This window comes from Hylobates moloch, unplaced genomic scaffold (genome assembly GCF_009828535.3).
Source record: "Hylobates moloch isolate HMO894 unplaced genomic scaffold, HMol_V3 SCAFFOLD_6, whole genome shotgun sequence".
Lineage (NCBI taxonomy): Eukaryota > Metazoa > Chordata > Mammalia > Primates > Hylobatidae > Hylobates > Hylobates moloch.
Window position 1 is genome coordinate 59,440,670 of NW_026652281.1, and position 24,550 is coordinate 59,465,219.

At 35.5% G+C, this 24,550-nt stretch overlaps 1 protein-coding gene across 24 annotated transcripts in view; it reads left to right on the plus strand.

Moving 5' to 3' along the window:
• The window catches only part of MEF2C (myocyte enhancer factor 2C), a 170,420-nt gene that overhangs the window by 139,521 nt on the left and 6,349 nt on the right, over positions 1–24,550 (plus strand). For 14 of the 24 annotated variants that reach the window (XM_032156859.2, XM_032156861.2, XM_032156870.2 and 11 more), the window contains 5 exons: positions 710–757; positions 17,274–17,446; positions 18,955–18,978; positions 19,841–19,970; positions 20,539–20,674. In XM_032156859.2, coding sequence (XP_032012750.1) covers positions 710–757; positions 17,274–17,446; positions 18,955–18,978; positions 19,841–19,970; positions 20,539–20,674 — 511 coding nt within the window. The remainder of the gene's footprint in view (positions 1–709; positions 758–17,273; positions 17,447–18,954; positions 18,979–19,840; positions 19,971–20,538; positions 20,675–24,550) is intronic. The other 10 variants (XM_058440730.1, XM_032156877.2, XM_058440728.1 and 7 more) reach the window with 1 other exon arrangement.

The window sequence follows — 24,550 nt, forward strand, 5'->3', positions numbered from 1 at the left end:
TATCTCCTGACCTCGTGATCCACCCGCCTTGGCCTCCCAAAGTGCTGGGATTACAGGCATGAGCCACCGTGCCAGGCCCAAAACTAAAAGTAATTTTTATGTTCAATATCTTACTGAAACATCTTGACTCTCATAAATAAACATTGCCAAATTTTAACATACTTTCTAAAGTTAGCAGTGAATAAGCATATGTTTCTTAATTTGTGGTCAGTGAAAAATTTGTTTTATTGTGTCTGTCAATAAGATTTGAGTAGTAAATGTGGGTAGATTCATGACACGATCAAATTTCTGGACAATTAACATTGCACAAAATTAATGGCATAAAGCATATTTACAAAGAACTAAACATCAAATGTGAGGTCATCTGAGCATATAGTAGACCTTACTCTTCCTTTCACTTTCTATAAAACATCTGCTTAGGGAAAACCTAGACTTAGAAATAATAAAAATGCAGAGACCAAAGACTGGATTTTTTTAAATGTAACTTTCTTAGAAAAAAGATTCTGCAAAATGTCAGTGATTGAATGTATTTTTAACGTTTGAGCACAGCATGGCACAATAAAACAAATGTCAGCCATCTGACTTGGGTTGTACTTTACAAGTTTATGACTATTGCAAGAGGACAAAATACTGAGGTTGCTGAAGGTAAAGTGTTTTGTTCTGTGGGCCTTTAGCCTTTCTCGTTTTGATCTTCCTCTTTAATCCATAGGTGGTCTGATGGGTGGAGACCTCACATCTGGTGCAGGCACCAGTGCAGGTAAGCACAGACTCCGTACTGCAGTATGTATCATTGTTCTGAGCTCTTCTACTAGGTGATTTGCAGGACAAACTCTTTTGAACAAATAAAGTTAGGAGATCTGTGAGAGGCATGGAAAAATGACACCAAGAATTTTTAAAGCACTTTTCTGAAGCAGGAGTGGTTAAATAGTAACTTAGAAGAAAACTATTTATTAACTAGAACCTTCCTTAATAAAACTTCAACTGGTCAGCAGAGAATTAAGGGCTCCGATCCAATCAACTTAATCCTGGATACCATCCTTGGACACAAGAGTACCTTTAGCAAACCATACTTTTTGTGTTCTCTGTTAATCATTTCACATTAAATGTGAATCATTTTCCACCCAAAGAAATATTGAACTTCTGTGCATTTCTAAAGGAGAGTACATAAAGAAAAGGAGGGGTTAAGATTTTAATCATTCAACAATACTGTTAATAAAATAAAATCACATTGGCATTAAAATGAGCTCTTAGAGAATATGAATATAATGCGTCCCAAAAAGACCCTAAAATATATTTCAGCTAAGAACTTCTTATACTGTGACCAATAATTGTCTCAGTCACATTTCTCCAGGTTTCCGTGTTAATTCATAATATTGAGATTATTGAGATATCGATGTCATTTTCAATGCAGAGGCAAGATAGCAGAATACTTGCAAATGCCAACTGCAGTTCACTATTGGCATAACAAGTAACCATGGTAATTTCTGCAGCTGGAACATGCTATACATTTAAAATAGTAGGAGACAGGCATGAATGACACAAGGTTATGTTTGAAATGTCAAAAAAATCAAGTTTATTGAAATAGCCGTGGATAGCCTAATTAAAATATTTTGCCAGGGTCAAGTAGAATAGCCTGCTAATTATAAGAAAGAAGATAAAGAAAATTGGTTTACAAATACATTTTTATAAATATATCTATTTGAGGGTAGAGTTTCTCTGTTCTGATGCTGGCTCTTCACCAATTCACTGAATAATGAAGAAAAAGTATTAGACCTACACAGTGATGAGCAAACAAGATGAATAACATTAGCTTCCTATTTTATATATCTTTTGAAAATTAGGCCGAGTCAAATTAGTGCGTAAACTCACGTAGTATTTTGCTGGACATGGAAATGAAATTTTTTCCCTCAAAAAATACTTTGTGGTTTGTAGCCTCAAAATGAGAGAACCAGATCAAATCCAGACCAATGTTTCTTGGATCCAAGTCTCTGCCAAACACTATGATTAGAAAGAATGGCGAGGACTGAGAATTGGGTGGTCACAAAGACCAAGATATAATATAAGAAAAATGGTTTAGATGTTATGATATTTTACCCAATATCTCACTTGCACCGGTTTGCTTGCTATTATGGAAACAGCTAGTAGTGGTTCTGAAAGTCATTAAAAGTAGTAAAAAAATATGTGGAGGAAAACATGGCCTACTCAGCTTTGATGGAAGTGGCTTGTTGCTGCTTAATAGCTAGAATGCTTTGGAATCCTATATTGAAAATAAAAAGTGTTTGGTTGTTCAATTATTCTGTCATTGTCAATTCCCAAACAGTTGGCTAAGTTTAATGATCGTCTAGGGATAGAGAAGACTCTCAATCCTGTAGGCATAAAAGTTTGACACATATGGGATATAGTATCATCGAACTAACAAAATCTTATGCACTTAGCAAATTCATCCTCTTACCTCAGGACCTCTACCATAGGCATGAGAATCTTCTAATTCAGAAATAGAAGAAAACAAAAAGAAAGACACTGAATTACTCCACCCTGGTGATAATAAATATTATAACTTGATTGCATCTTATAGCTATGAGCATGTAGTTTTCACAGTTTCTAAATAGCTATGAAAGTGTTACCCATATTTTAAAAATAGAGGAAGAGGCCCTTTCTAACTCTGGTCCCAAGGAACACCTGTTGCAGAAGACACTTAGTCTCAAGCTTAGCTGTCATGTCCTGCTCATAAACTCAGCCATCTTCCCCTTCTTTCTCATGCCAACCAGTATCATATGTCAGGCTGAATATATCTGTGCTGATGTCAGAGAATCACTTAACACCAGAGGACAAGGCCAGCCAGAATGTTGCTACATTTTCAGAGAAGAAAACCAAAGCAAAAAGGCCAAAATATAACTTCCAAATTTTGCATATTGTCATTGAAATTCAAGGTTTCAGATAAAGTTTGAAACTCTTGAGGCCAAGTGGCGAGACTGCAATTACATTACTTTTTAGCAGCTGCAGTTTTTTTCAAAATCAAGTCATCTCACTTTGTAAAAAAAAAAAAAAAAAAAAAAAAAAAAAAAAAAAAAAAAAAAAAAAAAAAAAAAAAGTGAGGGGGAGGGAGAGTCTCATGAGGCAAGGAAGTAAATTGAACATTTATTATGTGCCCGTAAATACTAAAAGACCAAAAAGGTAAGCATGCTTTTTTTCAGCTCAGTTTTATCATAAAGTGTAGCATCTTTCCCATCCAGTGCCTGAGCCATCCTTTTCTCATCATACCATCATCCAGTAAGTTTCTAGAACATCCTAATTCATCTCCCTGCTTTATATTGCATCCTGCTCCAGTCTCCCCAGGACTGCTTGTTCTTTCTTAAAACCTTAAGCTAACTGTAGGTCATCATCCACATGCCAAAAATCCAGCCATGGCTTCTCTTTCAAAATTAACCATGAACATCTTATCCCTGGGCCCATTCCTACTCCCCAGCCTTAACCTTCTTCCCTTCTGCCACTGCCGTCAAGAACCTGGCCCTCCAACTCTACTAACAGTAGACATTTAAACTGCTCTTACTGTGTACTCTACCAAAAGTATCATTCTCATAATAGTCGTTTAAAGTAAGTGTTCACATTATGCCCTTTCTACAGATTGGGAAACTGAGGCACACGGAAATTAAGTAATTGCCCAAGGAGGAGCCCAGGCAGTCAGGTTTCATACTGTGTGTTTATATGTGTGTGTTTTGAGACAGTGTCTTGCTCTGTCACCCAGGTTGGAGTGCAGTGGCGTGATCTAGGCTCACTGCAGCCTCAACCTCCTGGTCTCAAGCAGTCCACCTCCCTCAGCCTACTGAGTAGCTGGGACCACAGGCGTGCACCACCATGCCTGGCTAATTTTTTAATTTTTTTTCCTTATAGAGATGGGGTCTTGCCATGGTTTTCAGGCTGGTCTTGAACTCCTGGATTCAAGCAGTCCTCTCTCCTTGGCTTCCCAAAGTGCTAGGATTACAGGCATGAGCCTCTGCACCCAGCCTCAGAGTGTGTGCTCTTAATTGCTACACTGTGCCGCTACTTGGCAATGTCAGGGCTGCTTGCTCTTACCTATGCAATCCTAGCACGCCTTTCCTTCTTCTGCTTCGTGCTACTGAGCACTCTTTGTCATCCCAGAGAATTCAGTTCAGCCATTTGAGAAAAGCCTTTCCTGACTCTAACAGAGAAGTTATGCACCTCTTTCCCGTGCTTACATAGTAGCCTGTACCAACATTACATTTCTCATTGCATTATGATTGCAATATCTGGGCACATCTCTCTAGGACGCTCAGCTCTGTGGAGGCAAACTGTTTCTTATTCAGTTTGTATTCCCAGTTTAACACATAAGCGTTAGCACACAGCAGATACTCGGTAAATGTTTGTTAGCTGAGTAAGGGAAAAATGGATCTTCTAGCCATGAAGTTTTAATAGTGTTGATGTAAACAAGAAGGAACATTTCAAAGAAATTATGTAATTTTCAATAAAAAAGATATACCCTTGATCTATAACTCACAAAAATAATGTATTCTTCTGAAACTGTATACAACGAATGTTTAATTAACTATTTGATTAAATGGCTGAGTACCCTGGGCCAATAAAGCAGTTTCATTAACTCCTCTAATATTCTTAATGGAAAACCTAAAGAGCTGACATATAGTAGTAAATGAAATGTAGGTTGGTATCTAAGATCATCACAAATCACCTCTTAATACAACCTCTTATCATCACTTAACTTGAAATACTTTCAAAGATGAAGGCAAAAGGTAATAAAGAAGTAGCAGGATGGAGTTGTACTCTTGGTATAAGAGAAATATACAGCAAGTCATTTTAATACATTAGTTAGTAACAGTGACTTTTCTAAGGTTTCAGTTGATGGTTATTCATCCACTACTTAATTCTTTCCTCTCAACAACCTAAATGAAAAGTCACTGCTTTTAAAATAACATTTTGTCATAACTCTGTACATTAAAACTTTTTTTTTTTTTGAGACGGAGTCTTGTTCTGTCACCCAGGCTGGAGTGCAGTGGCGTGATCTCAGCTCACTGCAACCTCCGCCTCCCAGGTTCAAGCAATTCTCCTGCCTCAGCCTCCCGAGTAGCTGGGACTACAGACGCACGCTGCCATGCCCAGCTAATATTTTGTATTTTAGTAGAGATGGGGTTTCACCCATTGTCCAGGCAGGTCACAAACTCCTGAGCTCAGGCAATCCGCCCACCTCGGCCTCCCAAAGTGCTGGGATTACAGGCATGAGCCACCATGCCCGACCACATTAAAGCTTTTAACATGCTAATCTGAGTGGTTATTGATGATGGTAAGATCAAGTTGTTTTGTAGTCATTAGATTTAATGGAAATAACCATTAGCACAGAAATGCCTTGTGTTGGATTATTCACTATCCTGTTAGTATCCTTTGTTTTCACTTTGATAATATGATTGCCTTTTATTGAGTAGAAAGGACCAGTATGCTCAAGGAGTTATTGATTCATAGTTGAGATCAAAAAAAGAAAGAGAAAAAAGAAACGAAAAACCTTTAGGAATTCCTTTGAACATTTAAGATACTTTTACAATCTACATAGCTATTTGACAATAAGGCAAAGGAGATTTATGTATATTGGTTAATAATTTCAATTGGCATTTATTGTAAATTAGATATACTTTTATATAAAAAGAAACTAACAGCCATTTTCTTATTTTGATTGTTAATTGTTTACTATTTTATGCATTTGGTTATCAAGCACTGTCACTTCTGGAATGCTTAATTTATATCAGCTAAATACGTGGAGAGTTGATGGTGGCAATGTACTACCGTGGATAAATATTGAGCAGTGAATAGGAGATCTGGTTTCCAGACTCTGGAAAGACTCCATTTAGCAAGACCTTAGGTCATGACTTAGCACCTTTGAACTTAGTACTTACTCAGATTGGAGATAAGAAACAAATATTTTTACAATCCGTTTACACGCAATGTTTTATGATAATATAATCATAAAATTTTGTTTATATTTTTGTAATTCATCTAGCATTGAAAAAGAAAAAAACTTAGCATATTACAAAATAGAACTAAGTGGAAAGAGGAAAGGTCAGACAATGCTTAATTTTTCTGTACCGGTACCATTGTTTTGCAAGTATTTGTTTTCAAGAATACTTATCAAAAATTTCTTGGCTGACTTTCTTATTGACCAGAAAGACACCTCTGCAATTCTTACTTAGTGACTTAAAATATCCGTGAAGTGGTTAAAAATTTAGTTTAAAAGATTGGCTTTAACAAGTTTGCATTTTTTTTTGCCCAGGAAAACATAACTTAAGATTGCAATATTCAAGAAAGGGAGAAAGATACTTAATTACCCTCAAATAGGAAAACTAATTGTTAGTATAAAGATGCAATTTTTACATTATTTTTAAAATATTATTAAGCAGCAAATGAAAAAATCTAGGTTAATAGTTGGGTTCTGTTTTGAAAGTATTGTTCCATTAGTTTGAATTGTTCTGAATTAAAAATTCTGAATTCATCTGCAGTTTTACCTTGGGAGTTCACCCAAAACATAAGTAAATAACTAACAGCATTGCTTTATTATTACTATCTATGAAATTAAGTAACAATGATATTTTTAACCCAAACCAAGTTTATCAAGATGAAAGGAAAAAAAAACCTAGTCCTCAAATTAGATAGCTACAGCATGTGGTATGCAGCTACTGCCAAGAAAATCAGTGTTCACTTTCCATATACAAAACCTGGCAAATTATAGATAAACCAGTACCTTGATACCATTCTCTAGGGGCTCCTGTTGAAGTGAGAAAGGCAGGTCAAAGACAAGACAAATGAAAAATGTTACAGGTTAAGTCAGGATGTTGTAAAATATGCCTTCGACCCCTTTGGTTTGATTTCATTCTTAAGGAGTTTGATTTCCAGAGGAAAAAAAGAAAATTTTAGGCTACAACTTACTAGAGAGTGTTTTAGCAGATTTTAGAGCCCTTTGTTTATCCTGATTTCTGACTTCACAAATTGTATCCTTTTTATCCTCTATCCTTCTATATATACAGTAAAGTACTGTGAAGATTGGTTTCTTCACTCATATCCCATTGATTTAACCTAATAGTGTGAAGGATAATAAAACCTTGGTTGTTTTTAATATTAAATTCAAGCAGTTAATATTTCCCCCTGAAATACTGGTTTTATTCAGAATTTGTCTTTTTTTCTCAAAGCACTCTTTATACACCCATTAGGTTCTTTTTCCCTATCTTTGGCATCACGATAAGATTTTATTTGGAGATAACACAGAAAGGAAAGCTTTTTTCATAATCATCAGTGATGTGACATTGTGCATCAGTAGACAGCAGATGCAGAAGGGGGGATTTGGTTAAAAACCCCCTCTTTTGGAAATCAGTTTTTTACTTACCAGGGACTTTCTCACTCGGTGCTTCAAGGCTGTCGGCCAAGAGTATAATCTGCTGTTTTTAGACAAACCTTTGCCAATCACTTAAATTTTGCAGTTACACTTACATAGTATGTTTCAGTTGAATTTCAATCCAAAGAGTATTTAGTCATGATACAGTATCATATTTGAAAGATCATTAGCTATGTTAAACTTAAGTATTGTACCAAGAACCTTGGATGACAGTTTAAATTTATAACCAACTGATACGTCCAAAAGGTGCTAAGTATTCACTGTGTTTATTTATTATTGCTCCATTTCAATTGTTTTAACTGAACTCAATATTTAAGTTTATCTATTTTACTAGACATTATGCCTTCTTTTTACAATTTCTTGACCTTAGAGTCCACCCACCACCTCCAGTTATGATAAAGAACCGATTATGTTGTATTTAAAGTATAAGGAGGAAAAGGCACTGCTATACTAATATAGAACATTATAATATAGTAGTAAGAGAAAACTAAATCTATGGCCAGTTTACATATTCAAACATTATAACATTAATTTACATAACAATCAAGAAAACTGAATCTTTAGTTGGCTCTAATATTAAGCAACCCAGTGAAAACCGTAAAACCACGGAGCAAAATTTTTGCCCAAGGAGTAGTTTGGGAAAAGATTCCAGAGGCAGATATTCAAAATAATAAAACAAGCAAGGAAAACATGTGATATACAAATTATTTTAGGGATGGCACTATTGCCCTTGAAAAGTCTGTTAAACTCCTCTTTTTCAGGATTGTTGTAAAAATTAAATGAGATAATTGATGCAAGGGGTCTAGCACAGTTTCTGCCCCAGAGTAAGTGCTTGTTAATAAATGTGAGCTATGGTTATAATCATCTACATTCTTGATTTTCTAGCCTTTCTGGTTATAATGTTTAGCTTAATGCAGTTCCAGTAGTATTTATGAAATGTGTGGTGAAGGGAGCACACCAGTAGGCTTCACAGAGATGTCCAGCACGGGGCTCCTATCCTCAAGGGTGGAAGTAAAGCAAATGTATTAATAAATCTGAAGCAGAATGTGAGAGCAGTACAGTACAGTGCAACACATTTTACTTTGAACGTTATGAACTTCTGATGTGTTCGCAGCAGTTGTGTAAATGTTAAAACCACAAGTAATTATTCTTTCTCTTCTGTCATGCTCTCTCTAATTTATACTGTCTCAATATTTTTGTTTATAAAAATGACTGAAAGAATGAGCGATTGTGTCAATAATGAAGACACCCCCTCATTTTTAGCAAAGAGACAGCCCCAAAATCTCAAGAAGTGAACAATTAAATGAGTCATAAATCTATCATTCATAGTTAAATGGAATTTTTTAAAGATAGTGTGGTTCAATAGCATTTTTATGGTGCAATTAAAAACTATCCCTTCAGTAAATCGGTACCCAAAGGAGAATGATATTTGGGGTTTTTTTTTGTACTGGAAACATCAGATTGTCAGTTTCTTCCTTATTTGCAAATACAAGGATGCATGCTAAATCTCAGACATCTGGCTTTTGTAATGTAGTGGTAGCAACCTGCATTTTGGATTCAAATCAAAGCTCTCTTCCTTGCTGACAGGGTGATCTCAGTCAAGTAATGGAAGCTTCTTAAGCCTCAGTTTCCTCATCTGTCAAAAGCTGGGATGGTGATGCCTAAATCCGCATTGCAGTTAGGACAAATGAGAAAATCGTTTGCTAACACAAACCTGCTTTATGGACTCTCAATCTTTGGAAAAACAACTTAGTAATAAGTAAAAATTCTTTACCTCTCCCTCACAATCCAGAGCTTACACAGTATGTGCTGTACGTTAAAAGCTCATTGTCTCATTGACAATCTGTTAATTTCACACACACACACACACACACACACACACACACACACACACACAATCGCTGAACAAAAGACAACCCAAGAAACATCAAGGACAAATAGGCTAAATATGAAATTCCTGAAGCTGTGGTCCAGCATCAGGTGACATGGTCAAAGAGAAGAGACAGCTCTCTTTTTAGAATGTCTGATGCCCCCGAACTGGTATGGCCAAGAATAGTTCTTGGCTTTGGTGTAGTCTTGGGGTATTTCTCTAAGAATATACCACAGAATGCACTGAGGTTTCACAGAAGTTTCTTCATAGTTTAACATTATGCATTATTATATAATTTCCCTAAGAAACCCCCAGAAAAAGTGGAGCCTTTATTTTGTGTGTAAGAATCCCTAATTAGGTGTATTTAGCAAGATAAGAATCAGAAATCTGATTTGCCCCCATTCTACATTAAGCATATTGAAATTTTCATCATTCCCAGATTTCTGACCCCTGAATGTTTTGTGGTTGCCTTTTCTCTTAGAGCTATTCAATGTGAAAGATCTTTTTTTCTCAACAACAACAAAAAAAACCAATTTTGATACACAACAGCTGAATAACTTACAGTTCCTAGCATATGTAACAAAGCTTCAGGCATTCAGTCTAGGACTGCAATCTAGAAGATCTTATTTTTCCACTAATTTTTTTTCAACTGTCACTTCCATTAGAGTAAGGGATTGTATGAGCAAGTTTATGATACACAATTTAAAGTAATTTTCTATAAAAAGATGTATGTTCATTTGAGGCACAAAACAATATCCTGATATTGGAAACTAACTTTTAATCCTAAAACTTTAAAAACTAAAATATAAAATTAATTTATGATAGTGAGCATTATTATGTATGTGACATTTTCTGTCTAACAACCCAGTATGCTGTAACTGTTTTCAAAATTGCTTTATTTTTTTTTTAAAGTGAGTAAAACATTTTGTTGAAGTAAAAGCAGCAAATCAATACTTCAGAGGTCCAGCTATATGTTCAGCTTAATGTTTTCCTGTGGCAATTTGCTTCAAATCCCTCAAAATCAGATACTATTAACAAATTACTAAACGAAATTATTTTTATACATTTATATATTAGAAGTTATTTCCCGGGTAACAACTAATCGCGGATACTAAAAAATACTAGACATTTCACTTTAACATTGGGTGTCTCTGATAGAAGCTGGTCTCTTAAATTGACAGTAAGTAAGCTCGTTACCATTTGAGTATATTACAGGGGAGAAGATTATTGACTAAAATATTACAAAATCTACTTTTAAAAGCATATTTAATCATCCACTCAAAATAGCACACTGAAAGTTAAAGCAGCTACTCTGGTGTTCAGTGTAGCTAAACCCAGTATTTCCTACTTGTAAATATTTATTTATCCAGAAAGAGACCAGAAATATGGTTTGAAACATCACCATTCTGTGCCTCTTAATGCGAATTCAGTGTCTTCTGAACCAGAACTACTATTTATTATGCCCAAGTTGACCTTACAACATGTCCCTCAAACTTGCACATCACCTCTGGCTTAGGACAACCTTGACTGTCCTGTCCCTAGTTGTGTCCTCTCCTCATTTGTATCCCCATAATTTGAAAATGAGACTCGACATAGAAAGGCTTTTATTATCTCAGAGCATGACCGGTTCTGAAGGAGCAGTGTAGTGTTGCACTTCAGGGCGTGGACTCTGGACACACTGCTTGGGTTCAAATCATAGCTCCACCAGTTGATAGCTGTTTGACATTGAGCAAATTCCTGGACCTCTCTTTTCTTCGGTTTTCTCATTTCTCATTTTTTCATAGGGATACTATTAGTATCCCACAGGGTTGTTCTTGTGAGGATTAAAAGTGCTTTACATCCATGTACAATATTTAGCACTTATATAGCAGTTACAAGTGCCTGGTACTCTTCTGAGCAGTTAATGTGTATGCTTAATGTTGTGTTGTTGGTAAATAATACTATACACTGTGTTAGCGATTGCTAATATTGTTGGATGGTAAGATTGTCAATGACTGCCTCAGATGAGTACCTGAGAGCCTCTCATTCAGATTACTTTTATGCTTCTCTCACACTAGGGGAATACTTCTGTTGAGAAAACTAAGGCTCAGTAGGGCTGAGAGAACTCTTAACAGAAACATTTTGAGTAGAACCTAGATTCTTCTGCCTTATCTTTGTTTGTCCCCAACTCTTGGCTGCCTGTAAATCTTTCTTTCTGTGCTGCCTCATTCAGACATCATTTCTCATGTATTCTAGAGCAAGGCATTCCAACTAGCTTCTCTAACAGCAGTCCAACCCCCTTTTGTCTCTCCTTTCCACTGCCATCATTGTTCCTTTCCTAACACAAATTTAATAAAGCTAACAACTAAGAAACTATCTTAGGCACTCATTTTCTAGAGTATACGGTTTGGTAAAAGTTTAGTATAAAGCCTACAGTGTAAAGTTAACATAATCTTAGAGGTTCATGTTAGCCACGCCTTCTTTTTCAACTTCGGAAAACTGTATGCTCTTCAAGACCCGTTGTTTCATCTTCAGAGGAATGCCCCTCCTTCTCAACTCCGAGATCTCTCTGTCCTGCATTCCTTCTCTCCGCAAAGCCTCTCTCTGAACCATCTGATAAATTCCTATTCACTCTTAATAGCCACCCTGCCACCATTCTTTTTCCTAGGATATCATGCAGCTTATCTTTTGGTGAAAAGTTCTATATGAGTAAATTAGTGTTGAGATTTATCTTGATATAACGACAACCTGTGGCAACAAATACTCGTCAGTGTGGAAGAAAATATCAGAGACTTCAACTTTTCATTTTCATTAGGGAAAATGTCTGACTTGTTTAATTCTACCACTTGCAGTTAGCTAAGGTAATGCGCTGTGAAATGATTAACAGGTGCAACAGGTAGAAAAGAAGCTTTAATTAACTCTCTATAAACAAATTTAGTAGGTGGGCACTTACACGATTTCCTGGCTTTCATATTATATGGTTGATAAGCAGTTTGTCTCAATAGTGTACTTGGTCATCAATTTGCAATCACTATCTAAAATACAAAATTTTCTCAAGTAGCATAAAAAGACCCTTGATGTTTCAGTTTAACAAGTTACTCATTACATTTTCAGTTCTCACCTCATTGTCCCTCAATAACTTACCTTTTAGTGCCTTTCCTGAATAATTCTTAATTTTTCTAGCATATTCTATGTACCTATTTGTGAAGCACTGAAACATATAAAGAACTAGTACTCTGTGTATTATCACTGCCTCTAATTGCAGCAGAGGGGAGTGAATTCAGTGTTGGCTGAAGTTGTCTGAAAGGCATCATGAAAGAGTTGGAACTTTAGTTGATCCTTAAAAGATAAATTTGAATTAAACAGGAGAGCCAATACTGCCAGTTATTGAACTGCTAGAGCAAAGATTTGCATATATTCCGAGGACCATAAGGCAGGCTGTGGCCATTGGAAATTAGGTTTCATAGATAGAGTGTGTCAACTGTAGACAGTTCTGAGAGCCAGGCAGGGCACTGACTCAACTGTGTTAAGCATTCATGTATGAAAAAGGAACATGATGGAAGTAGCAGTTCAGAAAGACTTCCTTGAGTGGGTTGGTTAGCATCACACAAATGCACAAAAGTTTGCATACAGCTTTAAGGAATTCCTCTGAAGGCCTGAAACTCCTCTTAAGGCCTGGTGAAGAACCCCTCAACTAGAGACCAGAGGCCCAGATGGAGAGTTGCTGAAATATTTATTCAAATGGTGATGAAAGCCAAAGCTAAGATGGTGGCAGTGGAAGTAGAGACAGGCATTTCTGAAGAAAAATGAACAAGATTTGGTATCTCATTGGATATGGAGATGGAAGAAGGAGGGGGGATGATGGAAGATGACAGTTTGGTAGATTAAAAAATGGTTATGCCAATGACAGAATTAGCCGTGGTCCGTAGTGACTAGTTCTGTTTGTGCTTATTAGTCTTATATGCTTGTATTCATAATTGAAAGTCCTAGAAAAGAAAAAGGAACAAGTGAAGAAAACTCAAAATGCCTAAACATCCAAATAAAAGAAAGTTTCAGAACTTTGGGCTCAAAGAGAGCTGCATGTTCAAGTGAGCTCTGTGAGACAAGGCAAAATGCCTTCCTCATATCTTAAGCCAGGAATATGTTCTTTGAATTTACAACTTCTTAAAATAGGAGTCAATAAAAAAAATGCAGCAAGTGTTTGCAAGTTAACTGGGGAGAAAAATGTTTTTTCTGCTAACACCACATTCAAGTTCTATGTATTGACACTAACTTTAATATGAGTATATACAAACTTGTAACCAGAAGAGGTAGATTCTGTAATCCTTTATGTAAGTTAACTCAAATATGCTTAAATTTGTTATTTTTATGTAAAACAATATTTTTAATCAAATGAAACTATAAAACAAGCTGACTCTAAAGTTGGTCTGTACTTCATTTTCTTATAATCTATAATCAGGAAATCCATTCACTCCTGCTTTATAATTTTTGTGCCTTTAAGTGGTCAGAGGAATGTGACATCTGCATACAGTCACGTCTAAATTGATAATTGTCCAGGCAGAGGGTAATTTTAAAACATAGCATGAAAAAAGGTTGAATCTGTATATTAGAAGGTTGTTGAGAGGTGGTGTTTCCCACCTTCCGGACCCCTGAATTTAAATGCGACCATTCTCTTTGGTGAATTTATCTTAAGGTGGGACAACAGGCTCAACACAGGCCGCGGCGTTCTGAGTGAGGAGGAGGCTGCGGTTTCCCAGCCGGTTTAAATGCAGGCTCTTCTTAGCAGTAAACCACACGCATGTATTCATCATTGATTTTCAAATCATAGGTTTCTATATCACTGGTTTAGGATCCACAGTCTTGCATTCCTGAATCTATATTATGCCCAAAGAATAACAATTTGGTGGCTGGAAACAGAAATGGTTATTATACGGCTCCAAAATGCTAGCTGGCACAATATGCTAAAAACAGCAGAAATTCACTAGCAAAAAGCAGAATTTATTTGTTCTTAAAAATAACTCGATGCTCTAAAAATATGAATTTAAGAAGTGTCATCATGGTTCAAAATATTTTACATTTCAATATGTAAACACCTTAAAATATGTGACTAATCTTCTAAAATGGCGTAATTTCCAAATAACAAGAAATATTCCAAGAGAAAAATAGAAGGCTTTTTAAATCAATTTTTTTAGTTTTGAGGTATTTATTGAATGAAAAACTATAATGTATGTTTACTTTTTTTTTCCCTACTGCTGCCCTGAATCACCATTTAAAATGTGGGCAAAAAGACATAGGCTTTGTTGGAATTTCTCAGAGAGTTTACTGTAGAAAATGCTAAAAAAAAAAACAAAAAACTTTTCTCAAGGCCTCCGTGAAGCATTTCCATTTTCGCACACTGGCCCAGTACTTGTCATATCACAGGACAACACATTTCACAAAGTGGTTTTACTTCCTTTTAGCAAAATAACTCCTCCATGCAAACCAGTATCGGCATCTACCGAGCTGGGGTTTTAGTTTCTTCTGATCTATTCAAGCTTCATTGCACTGCTTAACTGACCTTTTTCTCCCCCTTCTTTTGAAATTACCCAGCTAATTTTCCATTTGATTGTTTATATAAACCAGATCTCACACAGGCTTAATAGATAAGTGACATATGTCTTCAGTGTGTCCATCTGACCTTCAGCAGACAGCAAAGTATAGAGCAGAATTGACCTTGATGTTCTCATTCTCTTTTTATCCCATAGAATCTATTAATTCAAACTAAGCTCATAACATATTCACAATAACGATTCAGGATGACATATTAAATATAAAACTCCTCTAAGCACTCCATTTTGTCAAGCATTTTTTTTAAGTGAACATACTCTCTTTTGTTTGTTTTTTTCTTCTAGTGAGAGAAAGTAAATGCATTGTTTTATGTAACAGCTTTTGCCATGGAATACTGTTCGAATTTAATGTAAAGAAAATTTTGGGGTTCGTCATATTTATCTAGCTTTAGAGAATTTGGCTAATTTTCCAGAAGTTTTCTTATAGAAGGGAATTTATATTCAGATTCAGCCAACATTTCTTAAGTGACTCCTGTGTGCTCAACACACGTTTTGGGGATGTCCAGTTTGTTTTATTTTTGTTTTTTTACCCCAGGAACTGGGATAATTTTATTCATAATCCAATTGACAGACTTAATCTTGTAGTTATTTGTTATATATTCAGCCTGTTTATTCATGCATAAAATGAGACAGGTAAATGAATGGGATATGAAGAACAAATCTGCTTTATGCAGTGTGCCTCAAATATATTTTGCTTCTAAAGATGTTCCCATAAATATCTCCTGAAATATACCTTTACTCTGCCTTCCCAGTTCCTCATGGCCTCTATCTCAGGCCATCAAAGTAGTTTCCAGACTGGTCCACACTAGCAGGCCTTACTAATTCCTGAGTATACCAATGTCAGTAGATCTTTCTGACCACTTAGAGGTCTGTGTCATACCTCTACTCTGAAACTTTCATTTCCACCATATAAACCCAAGGCCTTTTAGCCTGGAATTTGAGATCTCCACAGCCCAACCCCTGCATCCCTCCAGAGCCTCTGACACCCCTCTCTTTTCACGGGTCCCCTTCTGAACAGGTTCCTCTCAGTGCCCCTTACCATGCTCTATAAACTCCTACCTCAGCCCTTTCCTACTGCCCAATCACAAGCCTAGCATATCTTCCTATGGCCTTTCTTTCTTCAAGGCCCTCATCAATTCCTGCCTCTTCCGTGAATCTTTTATTGGATCACCTCTTCTCTCCCAGGAACTCAGTAACACTTAATCTGGATTACTCTGCAGGCACCTCACCCTATGCTGCCTTGTATTGGTCTTCATGTTTTCCATGAGTATCTACTGGATTACCACAAAGAGATTTCAGAGCTTTTCAAGCCTGGGGCCTTGTCTTTGCATCCTCACTGGGTAGCACACAATCTCACTCATGCAGGGGTAATAGATACTTGTGTTTTGTAATGATGACAATAACAATGAGGTTTAACTGTCTCCTTTAGAACGCTTCAGAAAACAACTGTCTAGTTTCTAGCAAGGATTGTTGAATCAGGTAGCGGAATTCTCTTATTCTCCCTTCAGAGGCAGTGAAGGAAATCAGCAGATGTCTTTCTGAGTCCGCTGTCATGCCAGCTCTGCTGGCATTTATAATCAACTCCTCCCTAGCTCTCTTGGTCGTATTTTGAAATATGAAAAACGGAGACCTTGGGATATCCACTTTTCTGTTAGTAGGATACTGAACATCAGAGACCTAAGAAAACCCTTTCAGTCTTCCAGTTCAATGGCTATTCCTGTGCCTTGGTGAATCAGCACTTTGGCGGAGGCATCATCGCTTCATTTCAGCTCCAGGGAAGGAGTCTTGCTTTCTGAAGTTCTGTGTGAGGAGGAAAGCAAGGGTTATACACTGAACTTAGTGAGGAGGGCAAAGCAGATGGAAGAAAAACCATAGAGAGAATTCACTCAGAGAAAAGCGGAACTGAACAGCAAAATGTGTAAGCAGCTTCCCCTCCTCCTGCATGTCCTAGAAATTACAGTCTTGCTGGTATGCCCTTTCTTCATTTAAGGACACACAGACACACAAAATAAAACCCAAACCAGTGAACTGAAAGAGTGAGTCACGCCAGCCAGGCCTCCGCCAAGCTAGTCAATTAAAGTGCAAGACCAGTTCTGTGCTTTTCTTAGACCCTGAACTACTGTCTGACTTTCTTCCTGAATATTTTTGATAGGAAAAAAGTATATGCTGACTTCTGAGCAAGTTGATGTATATTGGCTCTCTTCTCATAAAAAGTTTTTAATCTTCCTTCAGAGGACTATTGAATAATTAATTGGGTTACTTGTCCCATGGAGGTCAAATCAATCATCCTATGGTTTTGCAATGTATGTCTTACCATTAAGCTTTTGTTTTTATTCTCATGTTGTGTATTCTTCAGAAACATATTTGACCTAGATTTCTTCCTAAATGCTTTATTGTTTTTTGTTAACAGGGAACGGGTATGGCAATCCCCGAAACTCACCAGGTCTGCTGGTCTCACCTGGTAACTTGAACAAGAATATGCAAGCAAAATCTCCTCCCCCAATGAATTTAGGAATGAATAACCGTAAACCAGATCTCCGAGTTCTTATTCCACCAGGCAGCAAGAATACGATGCCATCAGTGGTAATACAAAACTACATTTTAAATAAATATTGATAATGTTTTGTATATGTTTTGCTGTTTTTATATTTGTGTAACTTGATGAATTACTTACATTCTCCCAGAAAATTAACACATCAGTGCCATTGACAGAGCCTTGCTTGTATTTAGCTATTATTTCTGGTAACTGGTTTGCATTTCCCTTTTCCGTGTTAAAAAAAAAAAAAAAAAAAAGTCTAGTGAACTTCACTAGGCTGATGTTCTAGGATAAGAAAAACATTTTCTTTTAAGGCTTTCAATTTATAGTTGGAAAAAAAATCAGACACTACCATCGGTCAATCTCTACGTCCCATAAGCAGAGTAATAATAGGTAATGAAGTACTTCATAACATAGTATTTTTACAATATTTATGTCCTCAACATGCTGACAATGAGAAAATACTTTCCATACTTTCTAAATGAACTTTCTCCTGTTAATTAGCAAATCCTTTCTTAGATGTATTGCAATGATTATATCTAATACATCACATGCCTGCACACTGCCTCAATTCATCTTTCCATATATGTACTTCATGAAAATAGCTATCTCTCAAAAGCAAATTAAAATCCTAGGCATTTTAAGAACAAAGGTTATATTTTACATCAAAAAAGAATTGTAGCACCTCTAAGAAAGATAAACAAATAAGAAATTTTAAACAGAGATTATATCCCCAGACCCTGTCATTTTTCGTACTTCTGGGTCTGCATGCCTAAGATGAAGATAATGTTATGGGACCAAATTCAACAACAAAGAGACTTACATCAGTGTTCTACAAATTAGCTTTGCTTGAGCAAGAACGTTTAAAACCAAGATTCAGTAGACAAATTTAGATCATTCTGCAAACACATTTATTTATTTTTTTTTCTTTCTCTGCTCTGTGGCAAGCTTCAGGGTAAAACAGTCCTGCGAACTGATTAGTTTATTATGGCACAGTGCAGATAAATTTTGAATATCAACCAAAAAAAATCACATAATATGCAACATTCCCTTCAGAAAAAAACTGGGTCTAATAAATATAACCTCCTACAGGGCTACAGCCAAGCAGTGTGGGCCGTGCATGGCAGGCCATCTCTATCAACAGATTTATTCCAGGTCCCTTAAAACTGATGCTGTCCCAGGGAATCTGTGATGGGCCAGTTAGGTCCCTCTCTGGCAGCCAGGTGTGTAGCTCCCCTTCCTCCAGCAAGTGAGGTTGCAAAGCACAGTCTTTTTTTTTTTTTTTTTTTCCTTCAAAATGAAGTGATGAAATAATGAACATTGAGACACTGACCTGGGCTGAAAACCGGGTAGATTGTCTTCACATGTGAGACAAACAGCTCATTAAGGGAAACAAAGAATGTCTTTGTAAGGAGTTATCTCTGGAGTCTGGGTTTTGAAACTGTTTAAACTGTTGTGTCTATCGGAAGATGCTTTTCCTTTTGTTGAAAAGATTTTGCCCAATTATAAATATTTACGGACACTAATTAATAAAACTCCTTCCACATGCTCTCAGTCTGAGGATGTCGACCTGCTTTTGGTAAGTGGTGAGAGCACTTCCCTCAAATGGCATGTGCAAAGCCACTTTTAGGTAGAGGTGGTAGCTTTGATAAGATTGGAAGATATTGGAAGTTACCACAGTATGTCAACATTGATTATGTTTAAATACCATTAATTTCTGGCATCACTCACAGGTGAAAAGAATGTCAGGTTTTTTTTTTGTTTCAATATTTTTTCTGTTTTCAATATTTTAGGACAATTTATAGTAAAATTCAAACAAAAATATTCTTTCGTTACATAAAACTAAAATATTTCTTCTTCTGGGAATTAAAGTCTCATGATTTTAAGTTTATGTGGTGGATCTTTTATCTCTTTACTGTAATGAGTTAAATATTCGCATTAGCTGCTTTGCCATCTAGTTCGAGGGAAGTTTAGAAGAATCTGAACAAAGTGGTCACAGCACCACCTGCTGGTCAAAATATAACATGAGCCCCCTACTCATTTGCTCTCTGCTGTATGTAGAACTGAACATAAAAACTACCATGGTTGATTTTAATTTTTTTTAATTTGCATTTGAATAAAAACTGAAACAATGGAAGTACAGTATACATATTTCATCAGTTTTCAACATAGTCTGTTTTTACCCATAATAAAGCTATGGTACTTGTTACTAGTTCAGTTGCCTAGGAGATACTGATGTAATGGGTTACTATGGCAACAGCTGGTCTCTTGAAGGATTGTAAATGATAGGGTTGGCAGAGTTCATAGAGACACATGTTAAATGATTAATTTCATGAGATTTGTACCAAGTTATCTCTTTATGTGCAAAACTAATACTGAAATCTAATATTTTTAACTTTAAAAAAAATCCATCAGTAATGTCTTTTTATTTACTTTAAAAGAATCAAAGGATAAATAACTCCCAGTCGGCTCAGTCATTGGCTACCCCAGTGGTTTCCGTAGCAACTCCTACTTTACCAGGACAAGGAATGGGAGGATATCCATCAGCCATTTCAACAACATATGGTACCGGTGAGTAGCTTTGTCATGTGCAATTAGTACACTACATACTTTTTATTGAAAAGCAAGATGAAAAAGTTATCTTTTACTCTATTAGGAAGCTTTATTTAGGGTCTGCACTGTCCACAGCACTGCAACATTACCCATTCTTTACTAAGACAAAGTGAATATCCACATTTTTCTTTCTTAACTGACTGAAAGTTTTATTTATGCAACCTGAGTTCAAAACAGAAACACACTTTCAAGAAAATTGAGCTGTTTCTTTGATGTAATAAAAAGCTCACTTTCTCAGGATTGTTTAACATTTCTACATCATCAAGTATGTATATACCTTTATACTAGATTGTAGTTCTAATAAACTAGAATTGCGGACTATGCTACTTATTTTTGGTTTATAGTATATTCCTTTTAAATTAGAATTATCGCTGATGCTTTATCTCCCCTCCCCTCAAAATTAAAAATATATATAATAACAATAATCCTAATAGAATATTTTGGAAATTGAAAATGTTTATTCTGTTTACCATTCGATAATTTCTAAATTTAATATTTTTCCTTATTGTTGTATTCTTTAATCTAGAGTACTCTCTGAGTAGTGCAGACCTGTCATCTCTCTCTGGGTTTAACACCGCCAGCGCTCTTCACCTTGGTTCAGTAACTGGCTGGCAACAGCAACACCTACATAACATGCCACCATCTGCCCTCAGTCAATTGGGGTAAGCAATATTATTTTTTATAATATAATTTTAGAATGCATTTTGAAAAACAAATGACAATCTCTAAATATGTGCTTTAATATCCTATTAATGGGTACAAAATTCTACTTTATTGAAATCCAAGTGTAATTTTCAGATCAATACTTTTCAAGTAGCTTAAATCTTATATACCTGTTTTTTAAGAGGACAGCGAGCTCTGTAATAATGAGGTAAATTATTTCCTTATTGTTTTAGGCTACATTTGTTTCCACTTCTATCAGTGATATAATTTTTATTTAGTTTTCACACAGTTCATTCTGGACATAAGAAGGAATTTATAGTATAAGCTTAGATATTTGAGAATTTTTCTTTTTTCACATAAACCATATAGTTGATGCTAATGTTAACCCAATACACATAGGAACAACTAGTCAATTGATACACAGGCTTCATGTATTTATAATGTACTTATAGTATAGTTGTATACTTATAGATATTTTATGAAATACATGTATATAATACTAATTAGTACATATAATACTAATTACTTAAATTTGGATATAAAAATAATTTTTGTTTTATGTAGTCAGAGGATGTATCTTTCTGCCCCCTTGTGGTAGTTTTCAGATATGTCTTTATCATAGAAACGACTCCTGTCATTTATCTATGGAAACGTTCAAACCTTTAAAAAGCTCTGAATTCACAATTCACACTATTTCATATAAAACAAATCATTTTTTTAAAAAGCTTAAAACATAAACTGAAAGCCTGACTGTAAATTTAATAAGTCCAAAGTTGCAATTAATTTTCAAAAGAAAATACCAGGAGGATATAAAATATTTAAAGATAACAAGCTTTTATATTTTAAAAATATTCTGCATGCCTAGCCCACTTTTATTTTTCTGCTTAGCCATTTGTTATTGTTAATCACTTAGCTGTATTAGTTAACTAGTTATATATCCATATGTCTAAGGAGATAGAATAAAACATTGATTAGTATAAAAGTCACTAATTTATACCACAACTTTGTGTCTCTTATGTCTGCTGGTGCCCTCTCTCCCCCCACCCACTAGCTTTCACATGATACTGATTTAGCATATATTAGTGATCTGATTATGAAATACTCACCCATACACTGTTTGCTTATGTTCATCCTACCCACTAATCACTGTCATTGAAAATCTAACCTTTCATTTAAATAGTAAGATAAATTCATGTGATACTGTCACTCAGCTTTCTTGAAAGATAGTTAACTTTGAAGATACATTACGTATTGATCAGCACAGAGTTTTATCTTTTTAAGACACTAAAATTTTCTCTGGAATGTTAACTATTCAAGTAGACATTAACTGTGGGAACTTCTTCAGGTAATTATCACCAAGCACATAATACCATCCAGGCAACTAAAAAATATGTACATGTATACATATTTTGTACAAAATATCTACTGCTATGGCTTAGATATGAACATATGAACATGATTCTTGTCAGAAATAAACATAACTGCTTATTTCCCATTTTTTTCACAAAATTCATCCATTATAGGGCTAGATTTCCCTAAAAGTTATCAACATCAAAAGCCATATTATTTTCTCTGAATGTGACTTTTTTTGTTTTCAATAGTACCTGATAATTTACATTTTTACATATAAACACGTTTATTTACATATTTTAACTGTACTACAATTTTAAAACTCTTTTCTATTACAAAGGAAGAATCTAATTCTCTGCTGCCTGTAATAGAGGTTTCAGTAAATGAGAAAGGCGGGACAGCCCTAGACAGAAAGGAACTGAATTACAACAGCCAAAGATGAAGCATTTTGTTCATCTCCCGGTTCCTTTCAACACTTAATTTCGTTGTGCTTAATTTGACTCTTAGTTTTCTCTGTGAGTTTTAATTGTACTTAATCACTTCCCTTACCCCTCAAATCAATGGAATGACCCTTCCAGTCCTTCCACTGTTGGCCCTCCTCTCTCTCTGCTTCACACACACTCTTTCTCTCCCTCTCACAATCACACACAGAGTAGCTTTTTGAAAGGAGGTTCCTTCACAGGGACTACCTCATATTCACACGATTAAATGTTAAACTGTTTTTTTAAAAAAATCCCAAGCTGCAATACTTATGTGATTTACGTGAGCATCCTTAATTCTTTACAGTGTAAATCAACTTAAAAAGAATTGATACATTTTCCAGGCCAAAGTTGTCGCAGAGATTTGTGTTGCGGGCTCACATTCTTTTGGCTGGAGACAATGTTCATAGCAGAGTGGAATATATTTCAGCTCCACCAAAGTAGATATTCCCAGCAGCCCAAGATGGTTACCACAATTCTTTCTCAAAATTGCAAAACCATAAATAGAGTTCTTCATATTTTGTCCGTGGAAAAAAGTTCATTTTGTCCTTTGGAGCTTTAAGTCTTCAAAGCTATACTTTTAAAACCTAGTATCTGATTTTATCTAACCAAGCTAAGTAAGCAACACAAATTGATTTGCTGTAGGGAGAGAGATGGCTAACAGAGGAACTTGCCATCAAGAGTTAATGAAAGTCCTTTGAATACTAATATTTGATTTAGTGTAACACTAAGTTTTAGTGTTTTTCTAAACCACCACCTGTAAAAAGGGCAACCCGTTTTCTGGAAGCATTTCCATACGTCATCTTTGTTGATGTGGGTGTTCAGTACATACTGAGAGAGATAACTCTGAGTAGAGATGACTTATAAAAGGTTAGGTTAAATATAGTTTGATAGTCTAATTTCCAGGTGGAGGCAGTAAAAATTTTGAATAAAACTATCCAGTCATGTTTGATTTCTGAACAATTATGGGAAAGGGTAGGAGTTTTCCCAATTCAAAAGCATCTGTAATAGATGAAAATTTGCATAGAGGACTTGATATGGGTAACTTGCATATCTGGCTTCTATCTCCCCACCCACCACTTTATCACTCACCCACACATATGCAGTATTTCACAATTATCCAGGTCTATAATTATTCGTGTCTATATTTTGTTCTCAAGTAGACCAACATGCTTATATCTGAACCTAGCATATATGCAGTTATTTTAATGCTACTTTTTTCTTTTCAAGAAAATACTTCTTTGTTAACAGAGACGAGCCATTCTATTTTGTATCCTATGTCACAGTATAATGAAGCTGAATCTAAGATATCACTTGCATTTTATTACTGTGGATTTAGTCCTCACAACTACTCAAAATGCTTCATGTATGTTTTCAGTGTCAAATGAAATTCCACCAAAAGATAAATTTAAGCTAGTCTGTTTGTAGAAAGGGATAACCAATAATTGTTACATCTTTCATGGGGAAGATACGCAGCTAAACCTATACAGGCCAGTTAACATAGGGAGATGACGCAAAGAGGTGAATAATGCAGCTTCCAAAAACTGTATTAAAGAAACAGAATTCTAGTTATATTATTTTTCCCTTACCTTGTCTAGATTAACTGCTTAGACTGTCCAACTCACCAATTTTTTTTCTAATTTTCTATGTCACCCTCCCTATGAAGACATAATCTATATGTCAAAGGGCAAGCAAAAGTATTTATTGATTTATCACTTTTTATTTTCAGGCTCCTAATTCATATTCATTATTAAATAGTTGTGTGATTCATAGCAGAGGCATTTAATTAAATTTTAGTGAAAGTCTTTCTTAGAGCCAGGAAAATTCTTTATTCCAGAAATCAAAAGACGATTTCCTCTAACATCAAAATGAATCACTAAGTAACTTTGAACCAAGATAAAATAGTCTACCATTATGAATCCTTTTGAAATACAGGTGTTCCCTCTCCCCATTTTAACAAGGCTTATTTAATTAAAACTTTTGGAAAATTAGTAAACTGATAAAGACTATAAAATAATAAGCTATAAATAAATATCTCCACATATA